This window comes from Oxyura jamaicensis, chromosome 1 (assembly GCF_011077185.1).
Source record: "Oxyura jamaicensis isolate SHBP4307 breed ruddy duck chromosome 1, BPBGC_Ojam_1.0, whole genome shotgun sequence".
Taxonomy (NCBI): Eukaryota; Metazoa; Chordata; class Aves; order Anseriformes; family Anatidae; genus Oxyura; species Oxyura jamaicensis.
In genome coordinates this window covers 95674091-95701177 of record NC_048893.1, presented here as the reverse complement: position 1 = coordinate 95701177, position 27087 = coordinate 95674091, and the positions used below count along the sequence as shown (strand labels likewise).

The following is a 27087-nucleotide window of genomic DNA, read 5'->3' as shown; positions in this document are numbered from 1 at the left end:
AAAGATAAAAATTTACACGAGTCAAATGAAAAATCAGGAACAATGCAGGAATTTTAAAGAGGCCCAGGCTGCCACCTGACTCAGCGTCTAGGCAGGATATTGATTAGCAAGGCTATTCTTTATTCCTCTGCTATTGTTTAAGCATGGGCTCCCTCATGACAGCAACAGGCGTGGGAACACAGCAGCTTTGGTGTTAAAAAGTGCTTTTATCACTGAGCTGAGTAGAGGGGTCTCTGGGAACCAGAGATGGTGTGTCTGATAGTGAAGGAAAGGCATTCAAACCAAGAGCCTTATTCTGAGATCTCTAGGGCCAATCCCGCATTTCTTTTGAGTTGTGTTCAGGCTCCAGCGAGTTCAGAGAGGTGCAGAAAGAAAACATCCCTGCCACTAAAAATTCTTGGATTTTTCCTTGAAACCCAGTAGCTGCTGGGATGGCAGCTCCTACATACTTACTTACCCAAGTTATAAGCAAGCCATTGGGTTCTGTAAATGGTGTAGCACAGCACAGAGAACAGGCTCATCATCGACCAAGCTTCTTTAACATGCGTGAGCAGGTTTTGCAAGCCAGGTTGGGCTCCAGCCTACAATGGCTACTGCAAGAATTCAACAGAACCAGACAAATATGTGGTCATTTGCATCATTTCCATTTAAACTGTCCATGTGCTGGCAACCTGCCATTCAGAAAAGCACGAGTTTCTACCAAATGAACTGATGGATATAATTTCCTGGTAGCTCCAGGCAGGAATAAAGCAAAGTCTTTGGTTCCATGGTAATTCTCCACGCACTAAAAAGCAACACGCTTCAGTACTTGAAAACATCCAATTTGGTTGAGTAGGGGGCAAACAGTGACCACCATGCAGGTTTTCAGCCAGCCGAAATATTTCTGCCTCCCATCAGAGATGTACAGGTGGCTACTGATTTTATATTCTCTGTAGGTTTGTTCTTCACTTGCATTAGAAGCTCAGATGTGATGACCTCATATATACATATGAGGGTCTTTGTTTTCATCCACCCTTAAGATAAAATAAAAACGAAACTCCTTCAGGCACTGACTAAACAAATATCAATATGTGAATTTGCTTCAAAAACAGGGCACTGCAAAGTGGACTGTTAGACAGAGGACATGCTCTTTGTAGACAATAAACGTGTATTCCAGCATCTAGAAACCCTCTGCAACATTGCTTCATGTGTCTGTGTAAGTGTGCACAATTTGGTCATAGTGTGAGCATACCAACTTTCTCTATAGGCTTTCATGATTCAGTATCATTCTTTCCAAGCATTTTTAACCTTCCCAAAGTTCAAAACCAGTCAGGACTCCAACAAGATTCTCCTGCTTTGGTCTGTAACAAATGGACAACCAAGATAGACCTTTTTTAGAAAATAATAATAATAATAATAATAATAATAATAATAATAAAGGTGATAGCCCTCCTTCTGAAAGAACCATGTTAGCACACAAATACTGTTTTTCAAATATGGACTTTCTCTGAAGATATCTCAGGACTATTTATACAGTTATTTAATACCTTGGTTGCTCATCCTGCCTCCATGCCAGCTTGTACTCAGTGCCTAGTAGTGAGCAAGCTGTGCACCGGACTGGTAAGCTGAAGCCCAGAGGCTGGCTTGCTCTGCCCATCCAGACACCACAGACACTACAAGCTGGAGACACTCATCTCTGTGAAAACAACCCCAGCTCTAGCACTGACCCACACATCAGTCCAGAGATAAACAAAACAGCTACTGCATCAGCTCATAAGCTTAGTGAAGATGTCGATTATGTCCTTAGCCACATATTTTGGCAGTCACGAGTTGAAGAATCCATCACCTTACCCATTATTCCACAGTCCAAAAGGCAATCCAATAAATGTAGCAGGTTGCAATTTAAAGGACAGCTCATCTCTCCTTGAGCTCAGTGGTGCAGTCATATTTTCACTGCTTACTTTCTGACCTTCTTCCTCTTCCAAACCTAACTTGCTCTCAGACAGTGGAGAGAGCAAGTTAACTCTATAACTCACAAGCTAACAGGACCAAGGCATAGGCTCCAATATGATCCTGCTATCATCAGTACTGTTTAACTGTCAGCATGTTCTCTGGCAATTTCTCTCCAGGCCATTGATGCTCTCCTAGGATGGATCAGATGCCAGCCTGACTAATAACGGCTCCCACAGTGCAGCATGGACAAAAGCACCCTGCTTGCAGTCTGAGGGAGGGAGTGGAGAGGCAAGCAGACATACACTGTGCTGTTACATTTGCCCTCAAAGCCAGTGAGCAGAGCACTCTCTCATCAATATTTAGTCTTCCAGTCTTCCAGTCACAGTCTTCCACATGAACCACCTCACAGCTTTGTTGCACTTGGAAACAAAATGTGAGTTCCCATCCAGTTCGATACCTGCACAAAGCAAGCCACAGATCACAATCGACCTCTTTGTGGATTCCTGTAATGCTGGTCAATTTGCTTACACAGCTGCAGGCTACTATTTCACATCACTTCAGTAGCTGAAAGACAATCTTGTGTAAGTCCTGTGCTGGAATTTCTGTGTGGTTCCACTTTTTAAAATGGAAAATAATTTCTTTTAATCATGTGACACAATTTCTCAAGTTTTTTTTTTTTTTTTTTAGTGCAAGGATCTGAACAGAGGAGGTAAAATGGGAAGGATTGCCTGGGTAGAAGGAAAGATATGTGGCCTGGATTAGAAGGGATTTGACTGGAAGATTGGCTTGGATTTGCCCTGACCTGTTAGACGGGAATGGGAGACCTCTTCTCAAAGGTTTTTTGGAATGAGAGTGTAGGCAGTGCAAGAGAAAGCAACTCATGTGAGCAGTATGGGCCAGCCACAGTATCTTCAAGAGAAACATTGAAGTCTGGTGTTAGACTTACACTGGATTGTAGCATTTGTGGAGAGCTCCGGCTCTTAAGAGCCTGATGGCATTAAAAACACCAGTAATTCCTCTCAAGGCAGCACTCCTTATGTTTTCCCAACAATTTGGGAACTGCAAAGAAGAGCAGATTTCTCAACTCAGTAATTGAGATGTTGCCTCAGCATTTTTTCTATCAGCATACTTCAAAGCTCTTTAGATTTCCTTCCCCAGTGCAGCCATCCATCCTCTTCCAGCAAATCTCAGACCTTACTGGTTATTACCAATAAAATTATTGATGTTAGAAATGCTGACTCAAGAAGATGAGGCTATTTAAGAACGTTTTAGCAGATGGTAGTTGAGTGATACTGCATCATTTCATGCAGCCCATTGCAAAACCTCTTTCTTCCCTGCTGTGTTCAATTGTTACTTTCCCTGCGAGAGAAACTTGTTTCTTCACAAAGCTGGCCAGAGAGGAAAGTGTGGGAAGAGTGTGGGAACAGCAGACAACATCAAGTCTTCCCATTTTTCTGTTCTCTGGTTCTTGTGAGCAATATTGTGTGGTTTTTAACTGCTGCAACTCTGAAGAGTTCTTTCAGAGGGCACAACCCGTGGTGTTCCTGATTTGGAGACAACACTCCTAAATACTGAGTACATTGTCAAAAAAATCCATCTCGGGTTCCTTTTGATCTGAAAGAACCAATTTATTTTCTTCTTCAGATAGACACAGGATAATTATAGGAAGCACCCGTATCATTCATGTGGCTATCATATGCAAAAACCACCTATCTTACTAGCATGCATTGCTTAGGCATCTCCATTTCTCACACAAACTGAAAGCCACAAAACATCATCCCTGACCAGGAAAAACTTTATTAGTGATTTTAATATTTTTGTCGTAATTTTTATCATCCTTTTGTTTTTGCTATTTAAGAAAAATAAGTCACTTTCATCATAAAGCAACCGAATTCTATATTTTGGATACAGAACTGCCAGATTTATCTCAGAAAAACAATTAGTTTATAGCTACCTCAGCTTGCTTCAGTCAGATTTAAATATCTCTTGCTTTTCCACCATTTTAAGAAAAATAATAAACACCAGCAAACTAACATAGTCATGTCTGATACCACTTACTTGTCAGGTTTTATCACCAGGATTCTGCACGAGCTAATACAGGAGTCTTAGCCCAGTGCAAGCACACTTTGGTATCATCTGGCAATCACAAAATAAGAGAGATGAAATACCAGCAAGCCACAAAGGATATATCTCAGTACAGGCTAGCAATTTTGCATATGATTTTCAGCTAGGTGTCCCATGATCACCCTTCATCTTCGTCACTGCTGGCATTAAAAACACAAATATACAGCATGCAAAGGACTGGCGAGAATGCAGTGCCTGTCTTTAGACGGAGCAATCCCTAGTTAGGATTAGAGCAGACTGCACCACATCGTGTATGAGGAGTAAAGGGAGAGAATTTAAATGAAGTTATATGGGAATTTAAGTGGAGAGGGTCCTACGTTAGACCATCAGCAGTACTTCAGTGCCCAGAGAATCCCCCAACCCCAAGCCAGTCCTCATAGCTTTAAAAGTGGGCGCTGCCCGTGGCCATCTGCAGAGCCCCGCAGTGTTTCAGTGTGGCTCTGAGCAGCCGTGGTGGAGAAGCAGTGGCCGTCACTTCCTTGTCTTTGTGGCTGTAGGTGACTAACATGCACACCTGCTTCCTTTGCAAGCTGTCACCTCTCCTGGGCAGTGGGGGCTGTTACAGATTGTCAAGCAGACGGCATTTTACCAGGAAACCCAGGTGTCCAGCAACACAATTAAGGAGATTTGAATTGACCAAATCCTTCGCCCTTCCAGAAAACAGAACTGATTACATACCTCTTCCAAGCTTTCCTCTAAAAAATATTCAGGACACCAGGCTGACAAGTATAGGTACTTAATGCATCCCCGTGTGTCTATTTGTCGTCGTGCAGGTACATTGAAGGTGCAGCATGATCATCAGGGCTGCCTGCTTCCCTTGCACAGCTCAAGTTGACTTCATGTCAACACTTTGGAAAGAGAAACCCCTTGTAAGGCAACTTCCCTGCACTCTCTGCACCACTGCGTTGCTGGGAGTTAGGCTAGTTTGTGAGCTCTTTTCAATAGAAGAAATATAATTTTATTCTGTGCGTGTATATGTGCGTGTGTGTGCATGTAGCACGTGGATATTTGGTCTTCTAATATAAATGTACCTTTCTGTTCTGCTTGGGCCAGCAGTGTCCTCCTGCCCCCTCCATTTGCTGTAATTCTTGTTGTTCGCAGAAGGCTTCAGAATCCAGCCAACTTGTATCACAAAAATAGTGAGAAGAACCATTACTCATAAATTTGTGCAATTGATTAAGTCCTTAATTGTACCCAGGAGGTCATGTCTTGAAATGCTTTCAAACCATCAGAAAGAGAAACAAGCTGCCTGGGAGCAGCAAGCACCATCTGAGACTTCTTCCATAACTCAGACTGTTTACTTTTCATCTTCACTCACCACTTCCAAGCACGTCTTTTTTTCCGCATATTCTTTTACTGTTTCTTTTTTGAAACTCACTTCCAGGGAAAGTTCTAAGGATATCTTGGCCTTCGGGGCAGATTCAAGTCTTGATTTCTCTATACCCCAGCAGAGAAAGTATGGAGCAGACCAAGGTCCTTCTACCCCACAACAAACCTAGTTTTCTTTATGATGAGACATGTGCCTGTGATTCTTTCTATGCTGGCAGTGTTACGTAGGCAGCCTCTTTATAAGCTCAAGCTTTACAGCTGGGACATCTCACAGCACCACAGCTATCCAACCCCAGCATGGGAGAGCACGCCTCAGGAACTGTGTGCTGGTACTGGCACCACATGGCAGCATGTGGCAGCCTACCAGGGTAAGATGTACCTCAACATCCATGCATCTGGCTGGTTGGCAACCTTTGCCAGAAGGTTCTGGGAAGCCATATGAATCCTGGTAAGAAAAACAGGAGCTTCGACAATCTACAACATTTTCCAGTCCATGATGTTTTTATGGAGAGGGACCTTTCCCCATGTGAATGGCCCCAAGCTGTAACTATATCAAGTTAGTTACATGAGCAAGTCTTTGCAGGATCCCAGCCTCGGGGATTGCTGGGAGTTCAACAGTGGTGAGTGACTGACAAAAAGGCTCTCACAGAATACACCTGGGGTCCCTACTTATTAGAACAAAGTGTGAATTAAATGATACTGGTGTAGGTGACACAGATTCCAGTAAGTGCGAATAAAACATTTCCCACTGCCAGAACACCATCTCGTGATTCACGTGAAGTATCCCTTACAGCAGAGGCAATTGAGAAGGATATTGACTAGCTGCTGTCTGCCTCGGACCTCCCCTGGCAAACTGGCCTGGTTAGCCGTGCAGGGTGGTCGACTTCCAGGCTATCAAGTCTCACTGAAATCAATGCAATTCAAGAACATACTTAAAATAAACGCCTACAGACTGTAGTGAACTAAGGTACTGCACTGTTCTCTGAGGTTTTTTGGCTGGTTTGTTTACCAAGGAAGTATTTCAGAGGGACAGAAACCAGCAAAATAGTCTAAAAACTGTAAGAATACCCTACAAGCAAGGTAAATGTAAATGTAATGCAAATGAGAGGTGGTTGCATTTACAGTAAAACTACAAAGTTTAAGACCCAATTTCCTAGGTCTTTCCAGAGATCATGCACTCCCTTTGACCCTCATATAAGCAACTAACCTGGCTAAATTAAAATGAAAACATAAGCCAAGATCTTCTACCACTTGCCAATGCAAGAAGTGCTATTGCCCTAGGCCTCAGAGATCACTGTAGTTATGCATTCCTGCTTTTAGTTAAGCTAATGAGGAGAAGAAGGAAGAGAATTTTTGAGGTGGGCTCCTCTTCCTTTCATTTGGAGAGTGGTTACTGAGTTGTTCAAAGCTTTTGTGCATACCTCTGTGTGCTCTGTACCTCTCAGCGTGTGACTTTCTAGAGACTCCTACTGCACTATTGAAAGGAAAGGTGAGTTCTTCCTATATGTTCCCTGGAAGCAGGCTAAAAATGCAATTAGCAGAGAGCCCTCCAAAAAAGCGGACGATTTTGCATTAAGCAGAGTTTGTAAATGCTTCTCAGTTACTTGTTCTATTCTCTTTTCCTTTCTTTGCAAATGATGGATCACTTAGAAAGGGCCAGACAGTGTGGACATTTTTGGCTTGAGACTAAGTGTGGTTGTCCATTCTTCTCCATAGCCGCATGCCAGCGTGTGTTCAGTGACTTAATGGCACTGCTACTTTGGGGCAGCTAAACAGAGCAGCAGACTGCAGCTGCTTCTAAAGATATAAATATTTTTACAGCTGGGGGGCTCAAGCAGCCCCACAGGATCAAGGACACCTGGGTTCTATTCCTGGCTCTTCTACAGACCTGCTGTATTGTTTCGCTCCTTTCAGAAGCTCTAAATGAAGACGTTTTCCTGCCATATCTGTAACCTTAGGCATGAGATTTCAATTCGAAAATCTGGACCACAATGAGGGGTTTGGGGTGATGGGGCAGGACTGTGAATGCAGGGCATTCACCTGATAACAAAATCCCACCAAAGCCATTCCACTGGTGAACACCATGAATGGTTCACAGGCCAACCTTACTTGCACCATTTACCAGTTAGCCATCTGCTGCCTTCAGATATTATTTTATGGCTTTCCTTTGTTTTTCACCGAGGCCTAAACAGGAATGAAATTGTGAGTCTTGTCGCTAGCCCTTTTAAATAAATAGCTCTGCCATCACTCTAATAAGTTTGACAAGTTGGTCCCAGGCCCTGGACAGGAAGCTAATAAACTTTAAGTTGCTTTTCTATTGTTTTCCTAAAACAATTTGACTTCCTTTCTGATAGCCTCAAATTCCTTCATTAAAAATAGAGTAGCTGGGAGCCAGAGGAAGAGCTGAACGTGAGCCAAGTTGTGCTTACAATGCCGCCTGCGTAAGATCACATTTTTATCCTGATCCACGAAGACTCTTTAAAAGAATAGCAGGCAGACAGCTGCCAGTGCATGTCAGGAACAGCTCGGAAGCCAGTCTCCCCCAGCATCAGTCCTTCAGGCTTGAGGGAATCTCCAGCCAGTGAGCCAGTGTCAGACCACAGCAGGAGGCTGAGTCCCAGGGAGCTGACTGGGGTTCGTTTACCCTATCCAAAGTGTCCTCCCTTAGACACGGATCTCTTCAGGGAGCCGAACAGTGACAGAGAGGTGGGCTCCAGCAAGACCAAGGGGCTGTGCTAAAGCTAACCCTTTGGTCAGCTTCACCTGCTCCTACCTCTACTGGCTCTGCAAAAAGAGGTAAAGGTCTATTCTTTCTTCTCACTTTGTGAAATATATCTATATATATGTATATATACATACACACATATTTGTGTGAAGCAGCAATTCATCTAGCTGGAAATCTACAGGACAAGGTGAATGTCTGGTTGCTAAGTAGATGAGGATTCCTTGCTTTAAAATGACTTACTAATCATTTGGACAAATCCTTTGGCTCTCCACGGTTTGGTTCCTCCACCTGTAAATCAAGGAGAGTGTTTATGAGGGGTGTAATTACATTGTTATTTGCAAAGCATTTCTCAGCTAGTCAGAAATGTTTTAGAGTTGGGAGGTGGAAGCAGTAGCTCTGAGAGTACAGTGTTTTATTTCCAGTAACATAAAGTCGACAACTAAGCTTTAGTGGTCATTTTAGATGGTCATTTCTCCCCAGTAAGATGAAAGCCTCTTACAGATTTTCTTGCTGAAAACTTTATTGGCATATGAGACTAACACAGTGACATTTCACACCTTGTTGTTCCTTTTTTCTTTTCTCATTCTTTGCTGGTTTGGTACTCTGGTCTGGGTGGTGTTCTCACACTGATGGGCAGCTGAACTCCACCACACTGTTCTCTCACTCTGTCCCCAAAGAGGGAGAGAAAGCACAATGAAAAAGTGCTTAAGGGTTGAGATAAGGACAGGGATATTGCTTACCAATTACTGTTACGGGAAAAATATTTTCAGCATAGGAAGATAATTGATTGCCTATTGCTAGCAGACCCAGGGAATGAGAAACTGAAAGCTAACTAAAAACACCTTCCCCCATTCACCCTCTTTCACCTCCTCACCCCCGAGTGGCGCAGGGGAACGCGGAATGGGGGCTGCGGTCAGTCCCTGACGCTTCATCCCCGCCGCTCCCTCTCGGTCCCTCCCTGCCCCTGCTCCCCGCGGGGTCCCTCCCACGGATGCCGTCCTTCTGAACTGAGCCTGCGGGGGCTGCCCACAGGCAGAACTGCTCCCACACGGCTCCGTACCACGGGGTCCATCCCCCAGGAGCAAACTGCTCCAGCACGGGTCCCCCACGGGCGGCAGCTCCCCCCAGACCCCTGCTCCTGCGTGGGCTCCTCTCCACGGGCTGCAGCTCCGGCCCGGGGCCTGCTCCTGCGGGGGCTCTCCATGGGCTGCAGCCTCCTCCAGGCCACATCCACCTGCTCCTTGTCGGCTCCTCCACGGGCTGCAGCGTGGAGATCTGCTCCATGTGGGACCCATGGGCTGCAGGGGGACAGCCTGCTCCACCAGGGGCCTCTCCACAGGCCACAGGGGAACTGCTGCTCCCTGCCTGGAGCACCTCCTGCCCTCCTGCTGCACTCACCTTGGGGGCTGCAGGGCTGCTTCTCTCATTTTCTCACTCCTCTCTCCCAGCCGCTGTGTCTCAGCAGTATTTCCCATCCTTAACTCTGCTCTCCCAGAGGCCCAACCAGCATCACTCACTGGCTTGGCTCTGGCCAGCAGCAGGTCCCTTGTGGAGCCGGCTCTGACATGGGGCAGCTTCTGGGCTCTGCTCAGAGGCCACCCCTGCAGCAGCCCCCCACTACTAAAACCTTGCCATGTAAACCAAATACAGGCTGGAAAGAAACTGAGGCAAAAATGTCCATAAATAATGGAATCAATTGGGGATTTTTTTGTTTTTCTACTAAAGAAGGAATTGTGACTATAAAAGTAATTCCCCCTCATTCAGGGACCTATCATCACGTGCTACTCCTGTTCCCTTGGGCCCAGTCTGTCCTTGGGAATTTGCTTCCTGCTGTAGGATGCCTTCAAGCTGTCTCCAGAGGTTTAAGCTATAGCAGAGAACCTCTATCTCCCTCCTTCTCTTTCAATCATATCCATGCCAGGGGATTTTGGATAAAACATTTCATGAGAAAAGTCTGCTCTATCAGGAGGAAAGCACAAGTTATTTACCCTTCAGACAGTCTCTTGAAGTTCTCAGATCTCAGGAGAACATTTACCGGCATTTGAAACACCCTTACAGCAAAGCCAGATGCTGCAAGAACATCTGCTTTATGTGAAGAAGCTCATTCATATGTGAACTCTCATCTATACTACTGCATGTCTGCAGACCTTCTCCATGCATTGTGTTGGCTTGCCCTTTTTATTTGTTTAAATCCCTGACACAGAAGGAATACTCCATCAAATAACCACAGGATCAATGCTGAAAAACTCATCACACTGAAACTCTCTCTTCAGGATTTACCTGGCTTCTGTGTGAAAGGGAGCAGCTCTGATAAGGCAATAAGGGAAGTACGGGAAATAGAATGAAAAAGGGACCTCTTGGCTTATCAGGCTCAATCCTTTTGAATAACAGGCAAATACAAAACAAATGGCCTTTTCTAAACTTACTAAGCTCTACCCTAAATCTCATTAGGTTTCCACCCTCACTTCTGTTACTAGAATGCTGTTCCAGCACCTCCTTCCCTGCTCTGTTGCTTAGAAACCTTCTGGTTTCCAACCTAAATTCATTCATGGCCAATTTATATCTATTTATTCTTATGCCACATTGTCCTTTAGCTTATGTAGCTCTTCTCTCTCCCTAGCACTTACTTGCCCAACCCCCAATTCCAAAAAGTATTTATAGGCAGCAAATCTCTCCTCTCTTAACCTTTGCTCTGCCAGACTAAGTAACTAAGCTCCCTTATAGTATTCACCCTGCGGGCACATCACACGATGTTTTAATTACTCCGAGTAGCTGCAGTAGCACGAAGTTCAGTGTGAAATAATAATGCAGAAAAGGTCGTACTGGTACCTCATCTATTTTCAAATCAGTTCAGATATCTGTTTGCAGTCACTTCTGTGACTGATAAGTAAACATACGCTTGGCCGAGAGACACTTTCCATTCCTCTAATCGCCCTGTTGACTTTCTTTGCACCTGTTCCAGGCTGAATGTCTTGAACATGGGTGAGCAACACTACACACAGTATTCCTGGGGGGGGGGGCTCGCATCCTCTTGGGTGACATTAATCTTACTCACTACAACTGGAAATACTGCTCTGGCCTGGAAGCTCACCTGCCATTTTCACCCTCATCACATCACTGGAAGCCTTCACGCAGGATTTTCCCCTTCTCTGTCATGCCAACTGGGAACTTCCAAGTGCTGAGAGAGATTCCTAGTGTCTGACTTTGCACTTTTCCATTTAACCTCACCTTGATCACTCCAGTTGTGGAGAGCCTTCAGTTCTCCTGATGCTGGAATCACCTCTGCCCTGATGATAGGCTCTGTTCCATCAGCAGATTTCATTAACATTTCTACTTTCAGTGTCAAGGTAATTAATGCCAATATTAAGAAAGATCAGTCCTAAGTGCAATCTTTGAGCAGCCTCACAGATAATTTTCTTTTAACTTGTTAGGGAACTTGTGTCTCAATTCCATCAGTCTCTTACCCACTTGAGGATTTTTCTAATAATCCCTGTCTTATTCAGCTGAGACTTTTAAAATAATTTGCTTCTTCTGGGATCTTATGCCTGACTGAAGTCTAGGTAGATATGGTCTGCTATGTTTCTTTTACCTAGAAGGTCAGGAATTCTACCTTTCATCAAAAGATGATGCACGCTGTCCTATTTTCCCCTTACCTCCTGTATTTCTCATTTCCTTCAAAATCTGTTCTACAGCACCACAAACTGCTGAGATCTGCAAGCTGCACATGGCAAGCTGTCAGCTGTTCTCCTCATTCCCACTGTCTGGGGGAGCATTCTCTTCCACTTGCTCTCCTCACTCAAGTCATAAAAGTTTTTCATAGCAGACTCTTGAGGAGGAGAGGAAAAATCCTTCTTCCCAGCTTACCAGTGGGCAAAGCAGCTATTTCTCTAGCTGTGGAGCTGGAGAAGCTGCCATGACACCTTTGTTTTTCCTAGAAGAGGCTGCAGTACGATAGAGAGGAGGAGGAAGGACACGCTAAGCATCCATACAACATCTCTATTCACCTGTCTTTTGCCTCACAGTCTGCCTTCACCCATTTCCCTTCTGTGCATCATAATTCAGATAGTTTCCTCAATTTAAAAAAAAAAAAAAAAAAAAAAGAGAGAGAAAGAGAGAGAGAGAGAGAGCTCAGAACAGTTACCTCAGTTACCTCATGAACATGATGCAGAAAGCTTCTCCCCATATTCATTCAACAGAACTCCAGCATATTTGCAGGATTCAGAGAAGAACTCTGTAGTATTCCACTCTGGAACAATACTAGGGTAGGAAACACAAAGGATTGATCATAGAAAATCAGATCTGATCATTGTGAGTGCACAGCAAAGTTTCAATAAGGCAGGGCGGGGATATTGCATTTCAGACAGCTTACTTGCAGGAATTGCCTCTCTGTAGCACATGAAAAAACTTGACAAGCCTTAGCTAGCCTATCCCAAAGCCATCTGTGAGTTAGATCTGTATTACTAACACCTTTTCTTGGACACTTCTATGATGAAGTTCTTGACAATTTCACTGGCATAAAATCAACACAACTTCAAATAATAATGCTTAGCGGAAATTTCTTCAGAAAGATTAATGAAAACATTGATATTCTCCTTCCTATGGCATTTCATCACAGGCATAGAACTGCAAGGCAGGAGAGAGAAAAACAACTCCAGAAACATTCCCATTTTCTTTGAAGACACAGGAAGCCTTTCAATAAAGTTAGAAATGAAGTGGCAAGTCATCGTGGGTTTCCCCATGCTAGGAGTTTTCTGAGCTGCTATGGGAATGTACTGCATGTCCTGTACTAATCATCAGTGAGGATTCAGTGGGCGGGAGATTAGCCCTCCTGAAAAGGAGTTGCACTCTTAACTTCAGAGTGAGAGTGTCCACATGGGACATGACTCCAGAGCAGCCTCTGCACAGCACTGTGTATCTTCTAAATAAAGGGGATACTAAATTAGTAGGAGAACAACGATTAGATTAGAAGAGTTGCCAGCCCTGCGTTTTAGTCTCTGGACTACTTTTGCTTCATGATCTACACTAGCTGCTGCACCGAGACTGTGCAGTTATGTTCTGGATGAGAGATAACTAGCCCAGGAAGGATTGCTGGAGGGACACCAGCCAAACCTTGTGTGCAGCAAGCCAGTTCTCAGGGAGCCACAGTTTTCTAAGCAAATCTCACTCTCCTGACACTGGTTCTTTCAGATCAGCCTTTAGCAAAGCCAGAAGGCCTCTCTGATTCACCCTCATCTCTTGGCACAATGTGCAAGAATGAGAGTCTCAATTTGACACATAGATAAAATATAAGACCTTCACACAACATTTTTAAGACAGGCCCAAATGTTCATGCATCGGACTCTGTGTGAGTGTGTGTGTACATGGGAAGGGGACAGGTTGTCAAAAAGCACCTTGCCTGGCAGGCAGGTTATTCTCTGTTTATCCCTAAGGGGGCTGGGACACCTTCCTGGGAAGCATCAAGTGCCCCCTGGGACAAGGCTACAGCTATGCTGGGGCCCTGGTCCAAGCCAGCAGAGCAAGTCCTGCCTTACTTGGAGAGCTGCAGGATCCTGCTCCACATGGATTCTGCTTTGCCTAAGCCTGAATGAATCAGAAAAATATCCTTCATCGATGTCCTGTGTGGGAGAACCTTCCCAGAGTCTGGCTGGGGTAGCTGTGGTGCAACCTCGTCTCTTTTCAATTAAGGAAGACTTACTTATACCATGGCGTGTTATCTGGGGGAGGAGGTGCAAGGAACAGCAGCAGCAGCAGCAACTGGAAGGGACAGGGAGAAGCCAGCAGTGAGTGCATCCTGTCAGCATGGGGAGGGTGGCACAGAGAGAGACTGAGCATGGGGAGGGAGGAATAAGACCCGTGATCCTTAAAGGAAAAACAACAGGAAATTAGGTTTGAAAATAGAAAGATTAAGCTGGAGGGGGTGGGAGAGACAAGGAAAGTAGGTGAAGAAAGAAGAGGGGGGAAAGGCAGAGAGGCAGTGGGGAAGACAGAAAGTGACACAGAAAGGGGGTGGAGAAAAAAAGAGGGGAAGAGAGAGAGAGAGAGAACCATACTAAAGGAATAAAACCAAGCAACTGAGAAGAACGAAGAGTTCAACTCAATTACAGAAAGGAAAAGTGCTAAGGCAAGGAAAGGAGAGAGAAGAAAAGACTCAAAATCAGGTAAGTTACCATGAGAGGGAAATAACAGAACTGCAGGAGCATCAACGGGGAGATCAAGCTGTTAGACTCAAGGGTAAAACAGCATGAGGGGAGAGATGGACTTGGTGAGGCAGGAAAAGGACAGCCTAAAACAACTTAAGAATTCTATTTTTTCTTTCCATTTCTATCCAAAGCATTCCCACTAGTAACAAGGTGGGTTTGGGGCATTTTAAAATTACACCATTTTCGCCACAGGCAGCTACACAGAACTGACAGGGGAGCCTCCCTGCAATAAACACGGATACCAATAGATTGCAATGTACTGGATGGTAGAATAAAAGCCGCACGTATCCTCAGACATTATAATGTGCAAATTGTAGTTTCTGCTAGATCCCATTTCAGCATGCCGTCAGGCTGCTCTAGGGAGGGTGGCGAAGGGAACTCTTACCTGTGAGAAGCTGCCAGGGTATAAGCGCTTTATCAAGCGTCTGTGTAAACCGCCTATATTCCAAAGCACGCAGAATAGTTTCAAAATGCCTCAGTTTCTTTGCCTTGAGAGTATTGTATCCTGGCCAGTTTGTGATGTGGATCCTGGGAACGTAACTCAAATGTAGCGAAGTGCCTTGTTCGTGTCCCCCAATCATATGTGCAGCACGCACTGTGGGTAGAATGCCTTTCTTCTCCATCCCGGCACAGCTCAGAGCAGCCTCAGCAAAGAGGCACACGGATCTAGAGGGACAAAAACCCGCTCCCACTCGCAGCTTCTTCTTTTTGTTTGCCTTCCTAATTTTTCCCCTATTTGCATGTGGAATAATTACTCAGTTACACTGCCATAATTTAATATCTCCAGCGTTGCAACCACATGTTTTAAAGAGTAGCCCAGCTTGAAAATACAGTGCCCAGTTGTCTGGTAATTGCTACATCTGATCCAGCATAGTTTCTTTGATAACTCCTTTTAGTGGTCATTGGTAGTGTCTAATGAGCTTTGTGGCATTCTGATTTTAACAGCTCAGGTAAACTGAGGCAGTACCTCTGTCCCTGAAGTACTGTAAAAACCACCAGAGGATTATGTAAGCAGCATTTCTGGATAAATCTCAGGTACAAAAAGTAACGGGCTAAATGAGCCCTAATTGCTGAAGTCTTCCTTCATGCTAAAACCTTGATGAGGAGGCATATGTGAAAGGTTTTCCCTACTGCTGTCTATGTGAAGCCTCTCCTTAATGCTAAAAAAACTTAATGCATGTAATATGTGCTTGCATGTGTGTGTGCAGATAGGAGTGGGTTAAACTTTTACTCAAAATTCTCACACAGGAGCTGTATTTGTACCAGATGCCAAACAACTCTGCATCTGTTGGTCTTTTCAAAATGTACTCTGTTGAGAAAGCAGAACATTTCTGACTTTCTTCCCCCTTTCCTTGAGAGCAGAACACTAGTTTAGGAGAATTCCTGAGGGTTCGGGATTTAAAATACTAATCAGACTCTGGTTGCTTGGGAACTATGTTAAGTATTCCTGTTACTATAAGTATTTGGCTTTTGTTTTGCCTTTTTTTTTTTTTTTTTTTTCCACTCAACACTATATATTATCACACTATTTCAGTATTTTGGACTTTCGCATGAAAAATTTAAACCTTGTCAGGAAATACAGATCTTCCTACCCTAGCCTCTCTTCTCTTTTTGACCTTCAGAGAGATTTCACACATTCTGCACGTTTGTCCTTGTTTTCTGACTTATCTCAAAGCATTGAAAATAGACAAGAAGGAATGAGTAACTCAGCACTATACCATGTCATTAGGGAGCATATTTCAGAGACTGCTCCACACCTCGGGTGCTGTTGTATGAAGCACGTGAACAGAGGCTTAAAATTAGAAATAGTTCCCAGGAGGCACAAGAGAAACTTCAATCTTTGGGCTAGGAATTCATGAAGAGGAAAATAAATCAATTTTATGCCTATTGATAAACAACGCATAGATCTCTATAAGCAATACTCTAATAAGCCAGCTCTTTCACGAAATAAATATTCATGTCATACAGTAAGTAATGAGCCGAGATGCATGCCTCTAAGTTCCTCTAGTGTATCATTAAAGAGGGGTCAGTGGTTTTTAATGTAAGAACTAAGGGTTCTACACTTACATTTCAGTCTTTCTTCGTTATCTTTGTCATAATGGCCATGCCTTGAGAATGGCTCAGAATTTCCATACGAAGCTCTTCTCCCTTAGAAGTGGAAAAGCTGGCAGATGCCTTTGTAAGGGCACGGTGACTCTGAGCAGGCAGTCCAGCCAGGGTAACTGTTCCAGAGCTCCAGGGTCTTACGCTGCATTTGGATGCCTGGTGGGAAAGGCAGAGAATAGCGACATGGGAGAAAAGCTGTCTCCAATTTAAAATCACACAAAGCTGTCCAAGAGGACAGGTTTTTGTTCTTGCTGCTTACTCCAGTTTCCTATGCAGAGATGGGGCAAATCACTTAAACCATGTTTGTTCACAAATGGCCCCTCAGTGGTGCCTCTTGTCTTCTGGATGCCTGCCTCTTAGATGTGGTCTAACTGGTGGAAGTGATAAATGCTCCTGCTCCAGCGTTAACCAAGGAGAGCTCTGCTTCGAACATATGTTACATAGTGCTAAGTACACCGAAGAAAACAGATTAGCAACATCTCCACGCAGCTTCCAAAAGTAATGAACATTTTTAATCGTAATCTCTCTCTGCCTTAGTTCCCCAGCTGCAAAATTCATGTAATACCATCTCCTCACCTCCGAGTGGTAATGAAAATAAGTAAATTAGTAATTGTGAAGCGATCAGATACCGTTGTGATGAAAGCCATAGGAAAACCCATGAGGAAACTAATAATTCTGTCTTTAGAACAGGACTTGAATAATGTACAGTAAATGAGGCACAGGCCACCCACTGAACAATAAGGAGAAAACAAAACATTGAATAGCTGCTGCTCAAGAAAGCCCCAGCCAGGCTGGCACGGAATAAGGCAGGCATCCTGTGCAAAGAATGAGGTGACAATGTGAGGATGTGGTTAAAGACTCCTAGCTAGGAGGCACAGGCACAAAGAGATTGAATTAAGATTACTTAGGAAAGTAACTCTAGTATTTGCTAACTCCCTACAGCTTGGTTTTGAAAATTTAATATTAGTTGTTTTTAAAGGGGAGGAGGGCACGTATACGTATATGTATGTGTATATGCTGAGTATAAGAAATAATCCACTCACAAGCTATAGCCAAACTTCACCCTGGATGAAAAATGAAATGCTAGGAAGCAAGGCTACAGCACTGAGGCTGGGGTGTGAAGAGAATTGTAAGGATCTTTGGGCAGAAAGAAGAAATAAGAAAGAAGAAATATACCTTGACAAGGTATAACTAAGTAGATAGTTGCTGAAAGTTTCCCATTCTAAAGCTGAAAGTGTTAGCAACCTGTGTGCTGTAGTGAGTTAAGTGGTCAAAACAGCCCAAAAGCTGACCCTCCAGAGAAGGATCAGTGGGGAGCTTGACTATGGGAGAGCAACAGGGAAGGGGTAGGCAGAGAGACATTGAGGAAGAAGGGGAATGAAGGATAGGGTAAGTCTGACTTTGAGCCCTTTCCTTCTCCTGTTACCTCTCCAGTCTGTTTTATCTTGACGCTGTTCTGAGTTGCATCTCATGCAGTCTGTGAATCAGCCTAAAATCACATGAATATGTATTTTACCGCTGTATCAGGCCCAATGTGATGCCCACCATCACCTCCATGTCTCCTTATACCAGCCTCCCCTACCGTCTACGCAGTGCTTAAAAACAATTTCTGTCAGCAGAGTTCAGGAACTGCTTCACTATGGCAGTCCCTACATTTCCTGACATGTTTCTGCCTTGCAGAGCTCCCTCTGCCCTGCTTGGCTGTCCTCTCTCCTGTACACAGCACCGCCCAGTTTAGTACCAGCTGCAGATACATCTAGGGTAGCTTCTCCCTACAGAGATAAATATACTGTCAAGAGCATCAAGCTCAGTCATCCTGGACTGGATGTTCTTCAACCTGATAGTTAACGGATAGGGTGGATAATATCCATTAGCCTGTTTGTAGCCTTTACATCAGAGAATTGATTTATTTTTCTAGCAAGAAGCATATATGTGAGCCTTTGTTTAGCATATCCCAAGTCTAGTCTTATTGCGGTTGCTTGGCTAAGGGCTGATGTTTGCAATGCACAGAGAGAATTAGAGGGTGCTCCCCGCATGCTAAGTATAAGCCTGGATACCGCTACCACGTAACTATTTGAAGCAGGCTTTCCAAATGCAGAGGGACAAATTCATTCCTCAGCTTGACTCAGATGTGATAGAGGTCTTTTCTGTTCTTGATCTCCTGTATCCACATCAGGCAGAGCTTGGCCCTAATGTCTGGATATATAAGAACATAAGAGCACAATTTGACCCTACCCAAGGGGAAAAAATAAAAATAAGTATTAAAAAAATTAGACATCTTGTATAAACAAGCAATAACAATTCAGCACGGTGGAAGTTTGCAGCTTCCAGCATCACTTCAGATGAAAATATTCTACATCATACTGTCATCTGTGTGTGTAACACATCCCTGATGTACACACTTGGAGGTGTTGAGTGAGCTCCCTCTGTCTGTGTCTCTGTGTGCGTCAGGGTGTGTGTGTGTTCAGGAGGTGACAGGTCATTCAGCTCCCTTATCTTCTCACCCACTCTCGTTTTTTGTGAACTCTGAGATTTTCCACAGTTGGAGAGGGAGAAAGCACACCTCATCAAGGAATAACAAGCTGTCTGCAACTACAAGCAGGGCCCGTGGTCTGGATAGCAGCACGACCCTTCCAGAAATTGCAGTGAACTCAGGAGGAGCAGGGAGATGAGAAACATTGGACAGCTGTCTTCTAGGACAGGAGCTGTTAACACAGAGCTCTGCCATGAGATTTGAGCACAGGAGTCAAAGTCACTCTCCTTGCAGCTTACAGGACTTTGAACTCAAGGAACTAGCAGAAAGGAATATGAAGCTATTTAATGCAGACCCATGCACAGATCAGAGTTACAAACTTGGCTAAAGAACTGGCCTGTTTCAGGCAGAAACTTACCATAAGCACATATATGTGCATATAAAGCCAGAGGGATGGTGTTTGGATGGCAATGCCTGATGCGTCACTGCTCATCTATTGTACATACATATGAAAGAGCCAATGCCAGTTAATAGTGAACAAAAAGATACATGCTGAGGTGGGCTTTAGCATTGATTTATGTCCCAAAGCTCTGAAAAGCCAGCCTGAATAATGTCAGCAGCTGTATTGTGCAGGATGCTAAGAGTGGATTACTGCTACCAGGGGGCTGGAGACCCCTAAGTGACAGCGCTACCTACCCTCCAGTGCAGAGCTGCCGTGTCTGCAGGTGTGAAGGGCCAATTTTGCAAGGCTGGGACCACTCAGCTCAGGCTGCAGCCTGCCAGATGTTAATGCAGGGGAAAAGATCTTTGCTTGCATGCCTCAGCAGTAGCTATCTGTTGTGTTGCCTGGGCCTGCTAGGAGGTGACACAGCTGGAGGAAGGCAGGCCACAAGCAGCTCCTAGGCATTGACCTTGCCACAGCTGACCTGGATGCTCCACGGAACGGGGCTGACACTTCCCAGTGCTTAGAGGAGACGGCTGCTGCCTTATTCAGAAGCTCGAAATGGGGGACTTGCTGCACGGCCTTAGGCAAAAGTAGAGTGACTTTGCATTCATTACTCTCTCCCTTCTCTGGGAACCTCACTTCCCTTACACAAATGCACCCTGCTGAGAGAGCTTCTCTGAGCCTGCTTGGGACCTGCCAAGAGGAAGAGGTGAGCTGAGAGAGGGAGAGCAGAAGCAGTATTATAATCAGGCTCTCCACTTTATTTTAGAAACATCCTGCAGAGATGTCGACCTCCTGTCACCTTCCTTGTGGGAAAAGTTAGTGTGAAGTGTGGAGCTTGGCTATTTATATCACTGCTGATAGTCTCGCCTGTCTGCTAAAGAGGGGAAAACCAGTGAATTCCTAGCAACTCCTGGGGAAACAGACTCACATCGAGAAGAAAACCCTGCAGGAACAACCTTCCTGCCTCTTTGGTGTGAGTTTCTTAGCAGTTCCCCGCAGCTGTAATGAGTCTGCCCAGCCTGGCCCACCTGCCAGAGTGAGAAAAAGAAATGCAGAGTGCCTGCCTGTCATTCAGAGCACGTGGCATCATAAACAGGAAGGGCAAAGCTGCTCTGAGAGCTACGAACACGTCCCCTCCCACAGAAAAAGGTAGCACAAGAAGAAGATGGCGGAGAGCAGCACTCTGTTGGCGAGGCAGCCTGGTGCACTAGCAGGTGCCATCCCTGCCGGGGTATTTTTATCTCGGCATTTGGCAGTCACAAGGCCCTGAGCTGGGTGGGAGCCGCGCTTGGGCTGCGGTTTTGCTACTTGGTTTTTCCCAGCTTTAACTGCATTCCAGGTGACGATGAAGCCGGGGCAGCCACGTCGCTGGGTTTGTGCCGGGCTGCGCTGGGCTTTGTCACATACACATTTCCTCTTGCCAAGACCTCATGACTGCGCACAGCCCCTCTGCTGCTCCAGCAGAAAGCTGCCAGCCAAGAGCACGGCAGCGTGGTGGCACGGCCCGAGACTCTGCATGAATATGCACGAGGGCTGTCAAGACAGCCTGCTATCAGGTGCCGAGACCTCGGGAAGATACACGGAGGTATTTTTTGCTGAGTCACGCCGGAGAGAGACGAGATTTGTCCAATTAAGTCCAAAGCAGGAGTATAAAAGGCCACAGATGCTCACATGTTGAGAGGCCAAAGCGTGTGGGGATAACAGTCTGGGAATAAGGAAGGGGAACTATATGGAAAATTCCCAAGAATAGTAAAGCCCCAGGGGGAAAGGCTGTGTCAGAGACAGTTCTGCATAGCCAGGAAAAGCTGTCAGGAGGTGACAAAAATTCTTTGCTCACTGGCAGCACAGAACTAGATGCTTTCTTCTGTTGTTCTCAGAGGTCCTTGGGCTGGCATGGCAAGAATAGCTCTCTAATAACTAAAACCAGCTAAGCCAAAAATGCTGCACTAGGAAGGACTCCCCTTCTCTTGGTATCCAGCACCCATTCTCCCATGTCCTCCTACCCCCTCGCAGCAGCCAGGGGCTCTCTGGGGCTGCAGCAGGCACAGCAGGAGGCATTGGGCTCCTTGGGCAGCCCCTCCATCAGACAGCCTGCACGGGGAGCAGTCAGCAGGGAAGGACAGAAGGAATGGCCATACTACCTAGTCCAAGCCCCATGGCTGCCAACCTTGGATCATTCAGATTTACCTCCTTTGGGAAAATATCGTGGGACTGTTACTCTCACATCTGGTGCCATTTTTTAATTTTTTTCCTGGACTCCTCTTGCACTTACGCTTGCCTACTTCGTGTTCTGTACACACTGATCTTAAGTTTGCAAATATCTAAGTGTAGTAGCCATCAGTAGGCAAAAGCAGACCATAATAAAACCTCAATCTACCTGCACATCATAGAACTGATGCAAAGAGTTGCTCAGTTTATGAGTGCACATACACATGGCAGGAAGGAAATCTCAGCCTTGGCACAGCCAGGGAGAACTGTTTTAATTTTTACTCTAACAAGCAAGGTGAATTAAGGAAAGGCAGCTGTGAACTAGCAACAGCAGGAGCCATAGGGGCACCTGCAAACAACACATACTCACCTGGAAAAACAAGGACACCCTCAGTCGTTCATGCTGTCAGGGAAGGAATATTCCACGTGGTACCATTGTGCTACGCCCTAGCGACCTTGGACACACCTGTACACTGAGCTGTAGGCTGGTGGCTGCCTTGTCACCACTCTGCAAAAAACATTAAATTTAAAAAAAAAAAATAATGGTTTCAGTGCAGCTTACTGTAAACCCGTCACTGATTTAACTGTCTGTATTTAATTCCTTGGTGCTCACAAAACAAAGCCATATGTTAATTCCTCCCAAATGCAGTAACTGCACCGAAGCCATTTCAGCAGACAGACCCTCAGATTTTTCAGTTTTACCAGCGTAAAGAAGGAGAGAATCAGAAAGACAATTTTGTGTGTTACTGCTCCTCTGGTTCTCAGCTGGCAGCAGATGAAACAGCTTCTGCATACTCCAGCAGCCACCAGGATCTACAATAGCATGACTGCAGCATGCCTGCCAGGAAAGAGCCAAAGCCCATCCTTGGCTTGCTGGCGTGCCCCTTCTCCCTCCTCACACAGCTTCCAACAGGCGGTGGGGCAGCAAATGATCACCTCTCCATCTCCTCACCTGGGAAATCCTCACCTGTCCTCAGGGCAGCCCTCAGCAGCACCACGAGTTTAAGAATGAATGGCACTTTCATTCTTTGTCCCATTCAGCCACGCAGATTGATGCCGTGCACAGACAAGTAATGGTAAAAAAAATAATAATAATAATAATAAAATCATCATGTTCATTGCTACAATAAATTATATCAGTTACATAACCGGGGGAGGGAGTATTGTTCCCTCAACAATCGTATGGTCTCCAGCCTTTGCTCACAGGAAATGTACACAACATCACTGCAGTAAATTTTCAGCATTTAACAGCGTCTACTCTCCACAGGCATTTTTGCACAGTAAAAGCAATTGGCTTTTAAAGAGGAGACGAGGGAAAACAAGGGAGGAGAGTTATCACTTTTGGTGCCTGCAGCTTTGGGATTTACCTTGTCTAGTGCTTTTAGTGTTTCATTATGATGATTATTAAGCTTTGCATACATTTATTGAAAAGACATTTTCAAAAAAATGACTGTGGGAGAACATTATCTCCAAGGTAATAATGCATACTTTGTAGTGGCCAGCCCTTAACCCACGCACAAGATAGTGCCCTGGGAAGGTCAGTACGGTGAGTATAACTGCATCAAATGATCACCCAAGTACTCCCACAAAGCCCCCACAAAAGATGGATTTAGCCCATCACTCTCCTTTATCTGGGGGGTTAAGTGACTTGGCCAGAAACAGTCTGCCAGAGTCGGAAACAAAACTGAAGAAGGTTCTCCTTCATCCTGAGCTTGCAGTCTTACTACCAGCTCACCTAATCTTTCCTCTCAGCAGACCACCTACCAGGAGTTGCTGGTCCTTGGGAGGTATTTCAAGGGAGGCTTGTTTCCTTTGCCCATGCCATTTGAGCAGTGAATATTGTTTTAGGGCTTAAGAAAAGAGGAGGGGGCAAGATCCACCACGTAGATTTTGCAGCAGTTCCCACTTTAAGAGGTATGGCAGAGCGGCAGCAGGTTAGGTTTACAGGACTGGCACAACTCACCAAAGCCTTTACATACCCAAAACACTTCAGACTTGTAAATAAAATGCTTGTAACTGGTGATACTGCGAAACCAAAGCAAAACGTCCAGGCAAGGTGCAGGTGGGCAACAGGAAGGCTTTCTATGCCTTTCTTTCAGTGGTGACACTGAGCTCAGGCACAAAGCTCAGAGCTGCAAGCACTTCGCCTTCCAAGTGTCTGCAGATATTACGCAAAGGCGGCACATAAATGCATCAGGGCACTGCCCAGACCAAGCAGTACACCCCAGATCCCAGAGGATTGATCCAGTTAAGGATTCTCCAGAGTGCAGTTTGCAAATGGATGACTACAGCTTTACACGGTCCACAGAGGATGCAGTACGCAGACCACAGTGAAAGGACTTTCTGAACCAAGGAAAAATCTGGTTCACCCTCAAAATTGTAGTATCCCATTTAACAGCTTGTAGTTTGATTATGATAAAAATAATAGTAGTAATAAAATGGGTTTGGTGAATGTGAAACAGTTTTCATCAAACCAGAACTCATTCATTTCAGGTCAAATAAAAATGTTTCATTTTAGACAAGACAGATCATTCCACTCCATGCACCCCCAGCTGGGCATTTCCTGACCTTCCTTAGAACCCCTCTCTTCTGTCTGTTTTCACCCACAGAGGCTGTCTCCAGTGCTGCCTTCAAGCCTTCTCCCCCCCTCCTGGTGAGCAGAAATGGGGGACTGGAGCTTCTTGGGCGAGTTCCTCGAGGAGGTCCACAAGCACTCCACAGTGGTGGGGAAAGTCTGGCTGACCGTGCTCTTCATCTTCCGGATGCTGGTGCTCGGTACCGCAGCCGAGTCCTCCTGGGGGGACGAGCAGTCCGACTTCATGTGTGACACACAGCAGCCTGGCTGCGAGAACGTCTGCTATGACAAGGCCTTCCCCATCTCCCATGTCCGATTTTGGGTCCTCCAGATCATCTTTGTCTCCACCCCGTCCCTGGTGTACATGGGCCACGCGATGCACACGGTGCGCATGGAGGAGAAGAGGAAGATGAAGGAGGCAGAAAGGGAGGCCCAGGAGATGAAGAACAGCGGTGACAATTACTACCAGCAGAAGTGCCCTGTGGCAGAGAAGGCCGAGCTGTCTTGCTGGGATGAATCGGGAGGCAAAATTATCCTCAGGGGCAGTCTGCTGAACACCTACGTCTACAGCATTTTGATTCGCACTGCCATGGAAGTGGCCTTCATTGTGGGACAGTACGTCTTGTACGGGATCTTCCTGGAGACCCTGTACATCTGCCAGCGGGCACCTTGCCCCCACCCTGTCAACTGCTACGTTTCCCGTCCCACAGAGAAGAACGTCTTCATCGTCTTCATGCTGGCTGTGGCTGTGCTGTCCCTGTTCCTCAGCCTGGCCGAGCTGTACCACTTGGGCTGGAAGAAAGCCAAAGAGAGGTGCTCCCGGGCTTACAAACCCAGCCCCAGCACAGCTCCTGGCAGACTGGAATCTGCCCCGCAAGTGGAAAGGGCCCAGATGTACACTCCCCCGCCAGATTTTAATCAGTGCTTGGCGAGTCCCAACGGGAAGTTCATCAGCCCCTTCAGCAACAAGATGGCCTCCCAGCAGAACACCGCCAACTTCGCCACCGAGAGGGTCCACGGCCAGGAGGATGCTGCTGGTGAAGGGCCCTTTGTGAAGTCCAGCTATGCGGAGAGCCCGGAGGTGGCCAACGAGTGCGCGGCACCTGCCTTCCCTGAGAGCTACTTCAACGAGAAACGCCGCTTCAGCAAGACCAGCCGTGCCAGCAGCAAGGCGAGGTCGGATGATTTGTCTGTGTGACTTGTTGCCGGGAGGGATGAGGAGAAGGAGTGGTCTCGGCGCTTCGTAAAACTTCTGCAAAGTGGGCCGCAGACTCTTGCCACTAACCTCTCTCTCTTTTAATGCCCTCTTGCTCCTTCTCGGTGAACGTCATCGCATTGCAGACACTTCTCACAGCTTACAGCAGGGGCAGCCACTGGACAACGCACACCTGGAGGCTGAGAAGAAGCACCAGTCTCGAGATGTGAAGCTCTCGGCCATATTCTCACCAGGGGACCCGCAGGGACTGGGGACTCGCCATCCCTAGCCACAGACTGGTAGAGCACAGGCTAGCACGCTCCTGAGGCTGCCTGGCTGCCCCAAATGCAAGGCCAGCCATCCACTGCGACGCTGCATCCAGCAGGCTGACAGGACCTCGACCCCCTCAGCCCCCTCGCATCTCCTTTGATGTCTGTTCAATACTCACTACAGCACTGGGCAATGATACCGAGCTGAAGCTTCTCTCACCTGCAGGGAGCAGAAACACACCAGCGGGCCTTCTGAAAGAAAGACTCTCTCTTCTTTGTTGTCTCTCTTTCTAACCTTCCCTTTCTCTACCTGAGCCCAGATATTTTATACCAGTTTACCTATACAATAAACTCTACTTGAATTTTTTGACACTGTGCATAGAACTGTTCCCATAGATAGATAAGGACAGCCGTGGTCCCCCCACACACAGCTGCTTCGTGTCTAACTTTGGATTCCCTTCCTCATTCCTACACCAGCACAGCAGGCTGGCCCCTGGGATGTCACGCAGATGATCAGTTGACGAAGACTAGGGAATTTTCCCAACATACTTGTGTCAGCAATTTTAAGCAAGGCATCCACTAACAGAAATAGAGATTTTCCTCTGAGAACAGACATCCACCTAGTAAAAAAAGGAGGAATCATCATGTGGAAACAAAGTGATTTTTCCCTTTCTTATGCTCATCTTTCAAGCAACCTGAATGCTGCTGAAAGGGTGCTGACAGCTGCCAGCTTGGGAGATAAACATCCTCTGTTTACCTGCAGAAGAGGTACGGCCTGTGTCTTCTCCCTACTACCCTACCAAAAAATAATAAAAAAATAAAAATAAAAAAAAAACAATTCAGCAACTTTTGCAAGGAGCAAGAGGCCCCTCCAGGTCCTGCACATCAGTGAGCTCCTGGCTGCTCTCTCAAACCTGCCAACAACGATATTTGTCCTCACAGAAAATCTCTGTTCTGCCATCAGGTCATCTTCTTCGCTTCTGGTGCACGTGGTAAAAGAAACCCCCTATGGACCACCTCTTTCCACCACTGCAGCCTCCCAGAGCAGCCACTGGCGCCCAGTGCTGCACAGTGAGCCTGGTGGGTGAGGTCTGCAGGCAGCTCCCACCCTAGATACATTTTCTCCCTGCAGAACTGACCTTCCTCTTTTAAAGAGGGATGCCAAACAGAGCTAGACTGCTCCTTGCTGTTTACCCTGCTGTTGGACTGTGAGTGAGTGGCCTGGGACCAGCTTGTGAGGGGACCGAGCCATTCCCTTTCTTAGCAGCTGCTGAAAAAGTTTGTGAATCCTTGCTCCCGTTACACGGTTAGCTTTGGTGCAGTTCTCTGTACGTATACAAACACAACCACACACAGGGGGGGAAAAAAACTTTGTTTGTTTGTTTGTAAGGTGTTTTATAAACGTGTATTTTATAATCCTGAAAAGACCTGTGTGCTCGCTCTCCTTAACATGAGATTTTAGTCCATTGTGCCTAGGTTTCTCCTAATAAAGTTCTAACTCCA

At 45.8% G+C, this 27087-nt stretch overlaps 1 protein-coding gene and 1 long non-coding RNA gene across 4 annotated transcripts; one reads left to right on the top strand and one right to left on the bottom strand.

The window, feature by feature from the left end:
- Positions 1–1417: 1417 nt before the first annotated feature.
- On the bottom strand, positions 1418–22627 carry LOC118160522. Its single transcript, XR_004747545.1, has 8 exons — positions 22498–22627; positions 21916–22053; positions 16676–16836; positions 16378–16572; positions 8351–8398; positions 5088–6053; positions 3991–4068; positions 1418–3546 (listed from the first exon to the last, which is right to left on the bottom strand). It is a non-coding gene; the product is annotated as an uncharacterized LOC118160522 (long non-coding RNA).
- GJA5 (gap junction protein alpha 5) lies at positions 7792–27087 on the top strand. 3 transcript variants are annotated; one of them, XM_035315297.1, is made up of 2 exons: positions 7792–8181; positions 24123–27087. In XM_035315297.1, exon 2 carries the CDS (start codon positions 24209–24211, stop codon positions 25316–25318), a length of 1110 nt encoding a protein of 369 aa, XP_035171188.1. In that variant the 5' UTR covers positions 7792–8181; positions 24123–24208; the 3' UTR covers positions 25319–27087. The 3 variants fall into 3 exon arrangements, with proteins under 3 accessions (XP_035171188.1, XP_035171186.1, XP_035171187.1); XM_035315295.1 differs by having other exon boundaries at positions 7794–8181; positions 24155–27087; XM_035315296.1 differs by lacking the exon at positions 7792–8181 and adding an exon at positions 13465–14268 and having other exon boundaries at positions 24155–27087.

What these genes read in the sequence shown, in the direction of transcription:
- GJA5 (XM_035315297.1), top strand. Translation starts at nt 24,209, where the DNA reads ATGGGGGACTGGAGCTTCTTGGGCGAGTTCCTCGAGGAGGTCCACAAG.